Source organism: Nymphaea colorata, chromosome 1 (genome assembly GCF_008831285.2).
Source record: "Nymphaea colorata isolate Beijing-Zhang1983 chromosome 1, ASM883128v2, whole genome shotgun sequence".
Taxonomy (NCBI): domain Eukaryota; kingdom Viridiplantae; phylum Streptophyta; class Magnoliopsida; order Nymphaeales; family Nymphaeaceae; genus Nymphaea; species Nymphaea colorata.
The window spans coordinates 27,378,116-27,391,987 of NC_045138.2; the positions used below are offsets into that span (position 1 = coordinate 27,378,116).

The 13,872-nt window shown below is 39.5% G+C and overlaps 3 protein-coding genes across 4 annotated transcripts; 2 read left to right on the forward strand and 1 right to left on the reverse strand.

Annotated features, from left to right (window-relative positions):
* The first annotated feature begins 1,437 nt into the window (after window positions 1-1,437).
* LOC116245753 (uncharacterized) lies at window positions 1,438-5,052 on the forward strand. The gene is made up of 5 exons (XM_050075399.1): window positions 1,438-1,557; window positions 1,881-1,967; window positions 3,140-3,193; window positions 4,026-4,163; window positions 4,687-5,052. Exons 1-5 carry the CDS (start codon window positions 1,438-1,440, stop codon window positions 5,050-5,052), a joined length of 765 nt encoding a protein of 254 aa, XP_049931356.1.
* Window positions 5,053-6,610: 1,558 nt separating this feature from the next.
* Window positions 6,611-10,496, reverse strand: LOC116266069 (uncharacterized). 2 transcript variants are annotated; one of them, XM_031647158.2, is made up of 7 exons: window positions 9,671-9,828; window positions 9,459-9,545; window positions 8,831-9,052; window positions 8,245-8,400; window positions 7,981-8,034; window positions 7,691-7,834; window positions 6,611-7,233 (listed from the first exon to the last, which is right to left on the reverse strand). In XM_031647158.2, exons 1-7 carry the CDS (start codon window positions 9,767-9,769, stop codon window positions 6,853-6,855), a joined length of 1,143 nt encoding a protein of 380 aa, XP_031503018.1. In that variant the 5' UTR covers window positions 9,770-9,828; the 3' UTR covers window positions 6,611-6,852. The 2 variants fall into 2 exon arrangements, with proteins under 2 accessions (XP_031503018.1, XP_031503009.1); XM_031647149.2 differs by lacking the exon at window positions 9,671-9,828 and adding an exon at window positions 10,313-10,496 and having other exon boundaries at window positions 6,615-7,233.
* Window positions 10,497-11,305: 809 nt separating this feature from the next.
* LOC116245995 (uncharacterized) lies at window positions 11,306-13,782 on the forward strand. Its single transcript, XM_031617659.2, has 4 exons — window positions 11,306-11,570; window positions 11,664-11,771; window positions 12,438-12,605; window positions 13,547-13,782. The coding sequence occupies exons 1-4, from the start codon at window positions 11,469-11,471 to the stop codon at window positions 13,667-13,669; spliced, it is 501 nt and encodes a 166-aa protein (XP_031473519.1). The 5' UTR covers window positions 11,306-11,468; the 3' UTR covers window positions 13,670-13,782.
* The last annotated feature ends 90 nt before the right edge of the window (window positions 13,783-13,872 follow it).

Below are 13,872 nucleotides of genomic sequence, written 5' to 3' on the forward strand. Positions count from 1 at the left end.
ACTCATTTAACTTTGTAAGTGTAAGTGTTTACTCATGTAACTTGTGAAAATTTGTTTTTACCCTCCAACTTAAAACCGGTGATTCAGTGACCAGTTTTAACAATATTATATAAAGTATCAATGTGAGTCGAGTTCCTGAAACTCGAACTCGACTCATTTATCATTTCAAGTATATTTGTAAGCATGAGCCAAGTTTTTTCGAGCAAGTTCGAATTGAGCCCGAGTTGAATCGACTCATTGTGGTGAGAAGTTGATTGTTTTTTATCTTTTCCTTTGAGAGGCATTACAGTAATTTTGTAGGTATCTAGCCAAAATTATGAGGACACTTTGTTCCCGCTCAAATTGGAGCTAAGGTTTTTCAGGTGTAAAATAATAGGCAATTAGCTATCAAAGTGATTAATCAGTACGAGTTAGGTTTATGATCCTTCTTCCCATCTGCATTCCGGAGCCAGAAATTTGATCATGCATATGTGACAAAAAGAAAAGAAAACAAATTATGATTGTCGAGAAGCAAAGTAGACAAGTTAAACTATTTAGAAGCAAAACAGAATACTATTAATTTCTGGAAATTGGAGTTGACGGATATAAATACGGGATTTTATTATAATTAAGATTGTTGAAATCATGATTCTTAAAAAGAAAATTTCCCAAAATGCAGCTTTGAGGGATGTAGCAAACCTGGCGGCAATATGGAGGTTATGTGTCAGCGTGAATTTTCGTATGGTTAATGATTAAAATACCTTTATTTCATATTAAATAATTTTTTTGTAAAGATAAAATGAAAAAAAAACTATAAAAAATATTTCTTTTTAATATACTACCAAAATGTCATTCCCTCCCTCCTTTACACTGCACACGCTGTGCCTCTCACATATAACTTTTTGTGGGGAAATTGTGGGGTGGGGCTTCGAACACTAACAATTTCTAAAATTTGGTACCAGCTCTGTTATACTTCAGAATGAATCCAAGTCCCAATTTGGTACCAGTTCTTTTCTACTTCTCCATACTTAATCCAAGTCATCACTTCAAACATGGAAAAACAAAGGCATATATGTAAAAGGACATTTTGCTAATTAAATTCATTTGTGGGCATTTTATTTTGCGTGAAGTGAGTAAAGATATAAGGTTATTTAAAAAAAAAAATTAAATCTTTGTGGAAGGAGATCCTTGAAATGAAGAATATCTCCTGAAATGCCAACATATCATCCATATGATTCTACCTGTCCAGAATCCGTTTCCTTGGTTCTTACATGGAAAATTGACCACCATATTTAAAAGGCCAGATTTTGTTTACAAAAGTATCGTTTTTTATTTCGAATGAAGCGAACAAAAAATACGAGCTCTGCTGGGGAGTTTTGGAACAAGAGGCCATTTTGACAGAGAGAGAGGGGGAGAGAGATGGAGAAAGGATTTGCGAGAGTGTTGATGATGTTGGCCATGGCGTCATTGGCAGCTTGGCAGGGCGTGGACTCCATGAGGAGCGTCGCCGCAGATGAATATGATGTATTGCAGAGGCCTTCTGTGAAACCCAGCGGGGACCCTGTCAAGACTTTCGAGGTTGATCTCTTGATGCAACTCAGTTAATTAAGCAACCTGCCATTGATCATGTCATCTTCAAATACATTTTGTTAGCTACCATGTTTTCCATATGCAACTGCTTAGTCACAAGTATATAGAATAAGTGTATATTGCGTACTTCAATACTCCTTTGTTTTACACATTGCCATACTGTTAAAAGGTTTTTCTAATTTATATTCTTCAGTATTCGATTTCTTCTTTTCTCGAAGGAATAAAAGATTTCGAATGCGTCGATTGATTTTCCTTCGGCTAGAAGGTTCGCCATGAGGAGATCATTTGAGACTATGGTGGTTTTCGTGCAGACTGAAGAAGGGGACGTGATAGACTGTGTTCACATCTATGCTCAACCTGCCTTTGATCATCCTCTGCTTAAGGATCATGTCATCAAGGTCTCTCTCTCTCTCTCTCTCTCTTATCTAGATATATATGTATATATACATATACTGTATATATTGAATTTCTCTGTGTACGACGATGAAAGTTGTTTTGTGCTTCAAATTGGCATAACAAGAAAATTCCTTGTAAAATCAGATCCCAAAGGAGTTGAAGATAAAGCAAGGACTTAGTCCACAATGTCACGGTGCAGATAAAAAAGATGAGATACAGTGCCCCCAAGGGACCATCCCCATTCTTCGGCTCCCCAAGGAAGGCAATGCCTTCAACATTTTTCCTTCTTACACTAAAAATGGAGATGATCGGGAGGTTCTCTCTCATACAGCATATTTCCTTCCTTTCCATTCTCTCTCTCTCTCTCTCTCTCTCTCTCTCTCTCTCTCTCTCTCTCTATATATATATATATATATATATATATATATATATATATATATATATATATGACTGATTGATAATTAATATATATCTGAAATGAAAACAGTTTGCTGCGGTGAGAGGAGAATGTGGAGATTGGAAGTCTGGGGCATGTGCATACATTAACGTATGGAACCCTCAAGTTCAGCCCAATGAATACAGTGCCAGCAGGCTAATCCTCCTCAGTGGCACTCCGGATGGCCAGCTCTTTCTAGATCACATCCTTGCCGGATGGATAGTGCGATCTCTTTCTCTCTCTACCTTGCCTACCTCCTAGGCTTATTGTCAGTGTTGTTTATCAAAATGTATATCCTTAAAGCAGCTTTGAGGATATAGTTATCTGTGTGTGTGTGTGTGCGCGTGCGCGTGCTTTTGCATAGCTTTTGTTTTTCCTGCAAGTTCTTTCACTGTGGTGCATAAGAAGGGCAGCATTTTTCACAAAACCAAATCGTATTTTTTCTCTTAGCTTTAATTTGTTTTTCTGGGAAAACCTCTGCTGCAAGAATTGGAGGTCTACTTGTCTTAAAATTCTGGTTGTCATGCCTATCGTTAACGACACGAGCTCCCCTTCCCACCTTCATAGCGCACCAGTTTATACCCTTCTAAATTGTTTGTCTTGTGCTGGAGTGCTGCTCATGATCAGGATTGGCCAGTCTTTCTTATTAGCGCAGAGCTCAAGAAACTGTTTTGGTTTTTCACAAGTTCATTAGTTGAAATGCTTTGTGTTGGTTTACATTAATCCCTGAAATTACAGGTTTTCCCTGCCAAGTTTTCCGATTCGCAAACAAGATTTTACACCCATTGGCAGGTAATTAGTTTTGCTGCCGTCATTTTTATTAAAATTTCTATTAGTCTGCTGCATGATCGACTAGATCAAGGAAACTTAAGTTGATTGATCAGTGATAAAAGAAACGAGGTTTTATTCACATTAAACTAGTTAGGAAGACAATAATTTCAAACTTGTCCAACTGTAAATGCACCTCTTTCCTATTTTGTCAGATGTTTGTGAAAAGATACACTTGTCATGACCCGGCCCACTTCCACCCCCATCTTGTGCTCTTGGCTTGGCAGATCCCAACCACCCTTTTGTTCCTCCTTCAAAAGGGCTTAGAAATCAGAGCAGTCATTCACTTAAGTCCAGCAAGATTGTTCACAATCTTAAATACAAGTCTAAACTTTTGGGATGTAATGCTAGCAGCTGCCAAACAATATGATTAGGAATATACTGTTAAAAATGTAATGTAGGCTAAGTTAATGGGCTTTCTTTGGCTTTATCGTTACAGTTAAAATTATACTGTTTTTGAATGTCAGCTTATGATGGGAACAAATTTCTCACAGCAGGTATAACAGAGAAGTAGACGGGCCCAAACATTTCAATTAGAAATCATAACCAAAGTTGGAGGTTAAGAGTAACAATCTTAACAAACGATAGACAAGAAACAAGTTCTCATTATATGATCTTCTTTTTTAAAAACTACCAGTTAGTATTTTACATATTGAAGATCATCATTTCTAATCTAACTGCATCAGTTAGTAGCTCTCATCACGCACAATATTCATGATAGACAAATAGAGTGAAGAGCTTTAATGACAAGGACTGTCACTGATTTGGAGGTTCAAATGCTATATATTACTTGCAGGCTAATGGTACAGCTGGTTGCTTCAACTTGGATTGTCCAGGCTTTGTACAAGTGAGTCCCCAACTAGTCTTTGGTGGAGCACTGCCGGTTTCTACCTATGAAGGAGATCAAGTTCAGATTCTAGTTTGCATTTTCAGGGTGAGTCGTTTCTGTTCTTCATTAACATTTATGGGACACTTAATTTGAGTTTCAAAAAATTTTGGGTAGCATGTATAATAGGCCGTGATCTATATAAGTTGGAATTAATTGTAATGGATCCAGTACGATTAACTTGATAGAATCTGAGTGGGGATAGGACGATCTGGATCGTGATAAAGGACACAACCCAAGTGCAAGACCATGCATGATGACAACGTAGATCTCTCTACCCACTGATCAACTTAATTTCTTGAGGATGAAGATGATCTCTAAGGGGCAGTTACCAGTCAAATCATGTTGATTGTTAAACGTGCTTTGGTGGGTCGTTTGAGATCCTTTTCGATGAAGTGTGTTGAAAAGATATCTATACGATCCGATCGATTGCACAAAGATCTAGCAAAGGACAGTGGAAAAACAATATCTAAGTAGAAATGGGTTGTGTTACGAGACGACCAGCAGCCTTAAAAAAATTTCTGATTCTTGGAATATAAAACCACAGATGGTTCTCTTTCTACTTTTGCAGGGCGATGATGCTAATTGGTGGCTGCTCTTCGATAACGTGCTAGCAGGGTACTGGCCGAACTCACTGTTCACTTACCTGGGCTTGTCGACCACCGCGGCGGAATGGGGAGGTGAGATCTTGAACACAGCGGCAGGGAGGAACCGCACCACAACCCAGATGGGGAGCGGCCACCCTTGGATTGAAGACTATGGACGGGCCGCCTTCATATCAGGCATCAGCTGCATCGACGAGGAAGGCTTTGCCGAGGATCCAGTCACCGTCACCTCCTTCGTTACCAATGAGGGCTGCAATCAAGTGGGCAATTACTCGAATCTGAAACACGAACTGTTCTTTGGAGGCACAAACGACAGCTCTCTCTGCTTTTAGAAACCCTCGATCTGAATGTTGGAGATCAGTCGATAGTGCCATGGAGGGCACAGGATTGACCGGGGATGGGCGTTCCATGTGCTACCACATTGGACAATCGACTGATCGGCAGCAGTTCCACAAGCAGGCCGGCCATTAATGTTCTGCATCCCTGGGCCTAGAAGGACTCATCCGCTGTAGTCATTGAAACGGAAGACAATCTTGTAGGCACTGGAAATGGTCCTTGGGTTTGATCTTCTTATGTAAATGAAGCATGTGGCCTGCCGCCTGCTTGCTAGGCTTTCGGCGAGTTAGGCTTTGGTGGTTCTCTGTTGCTTCCGTGGTTTGCATCTGCGGAAGAAAAGGATCTGGAAAAAAATTTCAAATTTTCAAATTTTTTTTCATTTCATCAAACGTGCAGAAATTTTTTTGACCGTTGAAATTGATTCCATAAATATATTTTCGAAAAAAAATTTCCAACCCATAATTTTTTAGATTGAGTTCTAATTAATTGTCATCTTCCTTAATTATGCCATTAGAAACAGTAATTAGAATATCAAACAAATGCTATCATTAAGGTGGATCCATTTCTCTCTTCTTATGCACCAGCCTAATGTTAGTACATTAGATTTTGGGTGAGCAAGAGGTCAACAATGCATTGCCAGGAAAATGCACGAGGACTAACAAGTCAAAGGTCCAGACCTGGAGGGGTACAGTACAGCCGTTAATTAGAATGTCATAATCTCATTGTAAAACATTTAAAAATAGTCAAAAGTTAACATGCTGGCCAGTTTTGACACTAATTATATTTGGATTTGACCCATTTAATCCAATTCTAACAACATTAGTGTAATGTGCTTAGCCAATTAAAGTCACGAATCTCATTCTTACAAAATCCATTGTTGTGAAATAAGATTAATGTGGATCTGCAACCATCGGCGTAGGAGGATACCCTAATCATTGGAAAAAAAAAAAGGAAGAAAAAGGAAGAAGACATGGCAAATATGTTTGCCGTATCTTCTTTTATCTTGATGTACAAGTTTGTCACCTTTGCCTCTTATCCTTGGCATTTAATGCGGTCACTAAGTAATGACATAAACTTATTAACCATGATAAACACTTTTTAGGTTACGCTCTTATCCTTGGCATTTAATGCGGTCACTAAGTAATGACATAAACTTATTAACCATGATAAACACTTTTTAGGTTAGGTTGCTTCAAAGGACATGGCATAGTTGGTCGGGCAGATTGACATGTAAAAGGTATTTTCTATGAGCACTACTCTACACCGTAACAAGTGAGAGCGATCATACCTCATCTAAGTCCTGACGCAGCCCAGACCCCTGAGACAAGACAATGGGAGGGCTCTCGGGTCTTCTTTGGATGGTAATAGGGGCAGAGAAAGGAAATTTTTAGTCGCATCGAACTATAATTCAAATTTATATATAGATTAAATCAAAATTTTAAAATTTATAGGTAAAATTTTGATTTTTCTAAAATCCCAAGTAGTATAAACTAAAATTTTGATTTTTCTAAAATGCCGTTTTATAAGGAAGGTTGGCGTTTATATGTATGAACTCTCTCTCCCAACCTTGTAGTATAACGGCAACACCTCAGCAAAAATCCATGCTTCTAGTTTTTCCTGATCTTACATCTTAAACACCAACATGACATATTGGAGAATCGACTCTTGATAAAGTTCCAAATGCTGAACGAAATTTGGTTCCACATATTAGGCAGTCGTTTAAAGATGATTCATGGCCAAGATGCAGCAGGAGGAAGGGCAAGTTATCCTCATATTCTCCATTTATGTGACTGCTGTCAATGTGGGCATTTCTCTGCAGAATTGCCAGGGCCACCAAAGAATATGTGGAGCCCCAGATTGCCTCTGTCAGATATATCCAAGCTGTAGCAGCCACTGTCAGTTATTACTGGTCTATAGTGCTGAGGGGTCTTGATATCATTGTCACCATTTACATATGCAATGTTGGAGATGTAGGCTGCCTTGCCATATCCCCACCCTGCAAAGTCGCCGCTTCCCATTCGAGTGGTGGTGTGGAATCCCTCAAACTTTTCGTCTGTGATCTCCCCACCATACTGAACTGAGGTAGCCCAGCTACTCAAGCTGGTGAAAAGAGAGCTAGGCCAGTATCCAACATCTTTGCCTTGGAAGCGAAACCACCAATCATGTGTTTTTGTATCCTGTTCAACAATCACGCTGTGAGAACTTTGTTGATACTGTCTGTGATAATGATAGATAAGCTAATGATTGACTGGAAGAACAAAGATAACTGAGATATGCCATGTCAATTATGTGTTAACGCATTACTGCATAAGCTTCCAGGATTTATATATATATTAAATTCTGTGAAATTGAATGGAGATCCGTCCGAATTCCAGTAAACATCTGCTGTATTTCTTTGCAACAGATGTACAACTGGAGCATCACTGCTTCGGATTAGTCAGGAAACTGAACTGACTCATGAAAGGACCTGTTTCATTTCTTTCGTTTTCTATTTTTTCTCTCTTAAGCAGCGATTGAAAAAGAAAAGGAAACTGCTTAGAACAGAAAAAGCAAAAAGTGGACTGCATTCTTTCATTTTCATCTTAGGTCTTTCAGTAGCACTAATATTTACAGGTAGAGAAGAATACTGCTTACCTTGAATATCATAACATCGATTCCATATTGTTGGCCATCAGGGATTGAAAGCGGTTGTATTTTGACACCGAGGCCAACTTGATGGTTTACATGCACAAATCCTGGGCAATCTGGACTATAGTTGTAACACTGCCTGTCAGTCCCCTGCATTGCAATGGTAAGCATTCAAAGTAAGTTGGTGGGGATCCGGTTGTCTCAATATGGTTTCAACTAGGCCACTTTGTTTTTGTGTGTAGTCATGTAAAGGTTTTCTCAAATAACTGTGATGAAGAGCACATTCACGGATTCACCTTCCAGAAAGTAAACAGCCTTGTACTGGAATCCCCAAATAATTGTTTGTAGACCTGAAATTTTGAGTAATAATTAGAATCATGCGGCAAGCAAATATTATTTTATTTATGCACTTAAGGACCTTAATTAACTGATGGCACGAAAACCTTTTCTGGTAAATCTTTTGAAAATTGTTATAGAAACACCAAGGAAATTCTATCCTAACAAAACTTGATTCAAAACATAATAAAAGCGGCAAAAATGACAAGTTCAGTGAGCATTACTATCCATCCAGCGGAGATGTACTCTGTGCCCGCCAAGAGTGTTATGGACGCACTGCTAAATTCTTTTTCACGAGTAAGTGGATTCCAGACATTTATTCTTGCAGATGCGCCGAAAAATCCATAATCAGGAGGATAATCAGTCTTCAGAAGAGCAAACTGTTCCAAAGTGAGCATTGAAGAAGCATCAGTAGCTACGAAAAGGCAGATTATACAGGGATCTTGTAAACTCTAATCCTTACACAGAACATGTTAAATGATGTTGTCCACTATCAAGGCCGTTCATCTCTGAGAATAGACAAAAACGAGTTGCTAAGGCATAAACTATTTTTCCTCCTAGAAGAAATTCTTTTTATCAGTACTATGAGTTTGTTTCATCCTAAGATCTAATCATCATGTGAGGAAAGCAATGTGGGAATGATCCATTTCCCTGGAGTTTAGTATTAATATACTATGATATGTGAGTCCTCAATCATCGCTCTTGGATTTGGATTGGAATAAACAATATACTTCATCATTTCTCTGACATATAAGATCCATGTCAACGATCAATTTTAGGAACCGTCCATGTAATCAACCTTAGGTTTACCTCATGGTGAAATTTGCCTGTCATTCCAACGCTGTCCAACCCAGAAGTAGCACTCTGGGTAGCTGACAGGGGTGCAACATGTTCAAGGCTGTGGTTTACATTCCTTGAAACAGGGACAGACCATTCTGGACAGTGCTCCCCTCCCTTGTTCCACTGCAGACTCTGTCCAGATGATGAGTTAGTAGAATTTGTCCCTGAATTTGGGTATGAAGTTGGTTGCATCTGTAGTCAGGAAAAGAAAAAGGAAAAGAAGATGTTACAGGCTTCCAGCAAATGGGGCTAAGAATATAGTGACATGGCCCTTTTCTTTACAGGCGTATTTAGTATAGGCAGAGCCTTTTAACAGTTCATACCAGAACACAAATCAAGGTCACCTGGTGTTTCGAACAACCTGTAACAAGGATCAAAAATATGCCCTTGGCACGCGTGTTAATGCAGTGATGGCATACCAATTAGGAAATGGAACTCCATTGGTGTTTCACATCTACAAACTATAACACCGTTTGACCTGATTTGCTTGCCCCTGGCCAAATTGGACGGGGCTCTCACATCACAGCCAAGGCTGTCGGCAATCATGATTGAATTTTGTGCTTTTGCGCTTGAAAGGCAAAATCACCATCATTCTTACTTGGACGACATGGTCTTTAAGCGAAGCGTGTTGTAGAGAGGGCTGGCTGTATATTTGAAAGCAATCAATTGTATCCCCATCGTTTGTCTGCAAAATAAAGCGTCCCATCGATCAGATAACAGATTCAGTAATGCTGGGGAGAGAGAAATAGAGAGAAGAGGGAAGGAGATAGTAAATCGACTCTGCAATATTCTCCACATATACTGACATACCGAACAAGGAACTTCGTTCCTGCGGTTGGTTTGTAAAGAAGCTTGGAAACAGAGAATTAAGTTGCGCCAAACACTTAAATGGAGGTTGGTCCTATACATTTCTCCTCTGCAATAGGAATTAACTTCAGCCTTGATCTCTCTCTCTCTCTCTCTCTCTCTCTCTTTCTCTCTCTCTCTCTCTCTATATATATATATGTTTCCGAACAAGGAACTTCGTCCCTGAGGTTGGTTTGTAAAGAATCTTGGAAATAGATAAGATAAATAAGTTGCGCCAAACACTTAAAAACGGAGGTTGGTCCACTGCAATAGGAATTACCCTCTGCCTCGAACTTATATATATACATAAAAGTTTCCGAACAAGGAACTTCGTCCCTGAGGTTGGTTTGTAAAGAATCTTGGAAACAGAGAGAATTAAGTTGCGCCAACACTTAAAATGGTGGTTAGTCCTATCCATTTCTCCTCTGCAATAGGAATTAACCTCAGTCTTGATCTTACTGCAGGAGACATTACCTTATAAGAGCACTGCTCATGGAATTCTCTCCTGATAAGACTTTCAGTTCGTCCTTGTAGCATAATCAGCGGAGCCGCGTAAGAATCTAAGAAGAGGAAGGGGAAGAAGGAAAGGCAAAGGTTGAAAATTACCTTGAAGGTCTTGACTGGATTGCTGCTGGGCGTCTGAGTACCTTTCTCCAGTCCAAGACCCTTTGTCGTCGCCCCTGTTCCATATGCTTCTGGACCAAAAACTAATGAAACCAACAAAAAGATGAGCAAAACTTTGCTGAAAGCCATGACGATCTTGTTGAAGCATCCAAAAGAATTTCAAGTCGTACGCCCCTAATGCCAATCTTATATAGTTAATATGCTATTATAAGTCCTAAGCCAGCTGCAGAAAAAAACCAATTTTAGCTTATTTGGCTTTCTGTTGGACTATATTTAGTCCCACTAATTATAATGGATGCCATGAATTTAAAACAACAGCTAAGAAAGGAAAAATCTTAACAAATAAGCTAAATTTGAATCCGACTTTTAGACCAAATTATATATATATATATATATTATATGTGTGTGTGTGTTAAATTTAAATCCGACTTTTAGACCAAATTGGACCGCATTACAATATGCTAACAACTGACTTTCAAAATGGACTGATATTAAATCTAGAATATTTCCTTAAAACTAAATCCAAATACAAACCCGATCAGATATTTATTTAAAGTTGAATTCATTTGGATGTCTTTTAAATTTGATATGATGATGTTACATTTTTTCCATTCAATATTTTTTGAAGCAATTGGGTTAGATAGCCGAACCAAATCGGAGAAGCCAATTTGGATATGGACCTAAATCCATATCCAAAACGAGACAATATCCAAATACAGATGCACGCTATGTTGTACGACTCCTCGTGTTTGATCCAAATCCAAGTCGAGATGGGACAACTAAAACCAGGTGAGCGCTACATGGAATACATCCGAAATCAACTCGACGTGGAAGACCGCCCCGCTTGCTTCAAGGTGTGGGCGAGAGGCTATGGACCTCCGAAAGTAAAGATACCCTTGGGTTATGTTTGTTTGATTGGTTTTGGCCTCTTGACATGGGCCAGAATTCTTGTTTCTATGGAGACAATGGGTTCCAAATTCGTGTGTATCTCAAATCAGATCCGGAAATCCTTGGGGAGATGAGCACCGTTTCACGATGGGACAGGAACGGAAGAGGAATTTTGCTTCGTCTCTCGGCTGCCCTTCCCTCCCTCTCTTTCTTCATTCCTTCCCTCGCTGCCTTCTCAATCGGATAGAGGATGGTGAATTTCATGCTGGAGATCAAAGGGGATCTCGAAAACCTGACTAATCTTCAACCAGAGGGGGGATGCAATGATGCCAATTTTCCCTACTATTTCAAGGTTATCTCTCTCGATCTCTCGCTCGCTCTCTTTTGTCGATGGAATTTATGCATTGATAGTAAGATATCTCTTTGTTGGTGGTTGAATTCTTAGCTGAAATGTGGGAACTGTGGGGAGTTGAGCCAGAAGGAGACGTGCGTGACGCTATCTGAAGTAGTCCAACTGTCCAAAGGAAAAGGCACCGCCAATCTCTCCCAGAGGGTATCCTTGTCTTCCTTTTTGTATTCCCTCCTTAAAGTTCATTTCGTTTCGTTTAAGATCATTTGGTGGGCTTTTGATGCCCTTGCAAGGAACGGTATGGGTGGGGACTGAATGGCAATGCGTTTCTGAAATGAGATGCTAAATACTCGTGAGTTTGTGTGTTCATCTGGCTAACTACTCGGTTGGAAGGCTTGTGCTCATGCTGAAATAAAAGAAGTATGTCACAAGAGCATAATCTGTTTGGGATAGAACTGAAGATGGCAGAAGTTGCTAAGACAAACGAATTTTTTCATTTGTTGTGTTTCTGCTAGTGATTTATACCTGTAAGCTAACCTGATCGACCCCACTCATCACGCGTTTGATGTTTTTAGTTATTCTTTTGGACCCTCATTATTGCACCCACAAAGGGTCCCTTCATCTAGGAGGAGCAACTTGTGAACATTGGCAGCCTGAAGGACCATGTCGACATGGAACCATAAATGAGTGCTCTTGCCCGAAAGCTACAGCTTCATCTACCTTCTTGATACTTATTTTATAACATCTTTTCCGATAATAGATCAATGTTCCGGGAACCTGCGTTTATTTCTCACTGAATAAAAGTTAATATTGATTGTAGTTGATTTGAAATGACCTAGTATTAAAACATTCTTGCTGATTCATCCTCAGTGTAAGTTCTGTGGACGGGACGGCAGTGTGTTGATGATCCCAGGAAGAGGCCGCGCAGTGACTGATGAAGACAGTGAATCAGGAAAATTTGTTCCAATTATGATGTTTGACTGCAGAGGTTTTGAACCAACAGGTTTTTCATTCAGAGATGGCTGGACGGCTGAATCTGTGAGTTAATCACGTTTGTGAAACATTTCTTACGTTTGCTAGTGACCTATGTATGTGTTTAATTCTTGTAGTTGTTATATACTCGTGTCAAGCATAAGGAGATTCTAGCGGTTATACCTAATAAGTTAATAACCAATTCTCGTAATTGGATTTCTATAATAATATGAGGGGGAATCTACACATAAATATTGTTGATCCTTTGCAGCTGCAGCAGCAAGGGGCCATTAAAGCTCCAAGCATTTAGTATGTTGATAGTCTATTTTGTAGCCTTCCATTCCATGGCCTATATCCATGAAATTTGGTTTTACTTTACTAGAAAAGTCTGATTTGAATGTTTGCTGCGAGTACTTAATATGGTGCTTCTGCAAGAGAAATGCTGCATTATAATATGTGTTTCTATATGTGATTCTCGTCCTGTAGGACGCACCTGAACGTAGAAGCTTTGCTGTCTTGTCCTTACCTCCAAAAGAATACTTTGTATACGAATCATGTTGTCTGAATACTTCGTTGCTTTCCAATTTGCTTTCTAATAGCTCGGCACATTTTTGTTGCTTATGGACTCTGAAGATCCGCAATTCACTACGATTTGCTTGATCCATAACAGTTTTCCCTTTGGGGTTGCCATGCCACACCCCCTGTATTCCTATTTAAAGATGAATGTGTTCGGGTGGGCACAAGTGGGCAGGCACCATGTTTAAGAAAATGATTATATCACACAATGGGTGGAATGGAAATTTAAGCCCCTTCAGGGGTATGAACTACAAGAATCTTGTGCCTTGTCCATGCAAAGACAGGCTGGTTTCTGTTTCTTTCAACGAAAAATAGGAAGATCTGAAATGCAAATTTACTGTTTTTCCCTTTAACTCTTTAGTGGAAAAACTCCTGTAGGTTTGTTTCACTATTTACCTTGAATGGTAACAATAAGTTTGTTACTTCTGCAGCTTGCTGGTACCAAGTTTGAGAGCATTGATTTGTCAGATGGTGACTTCGTCGAGTATGACGAGAAGGGGCAATGCCCCGTTGGGGTTTCCAATCTCCAGGAGAGGTTTGTTGTGGTCAGGTAGCTTGGAGCAATAACTCCTAGAAGAACAAAAGCGATGGAATGTTGACCTAAATGCTCTATAATGGTGCAAACATCTTGATAGAACTAATTATGCTGCGTCTCTTTCTCTCTCTCTCTCTCTCTCTCTCTCTCTCTCTCGTGCGTGCCAGTTCAAGCCATATTTTCCTCCGTGAGCAAAGCTTGGTTATTCATTTCGTATTTTGA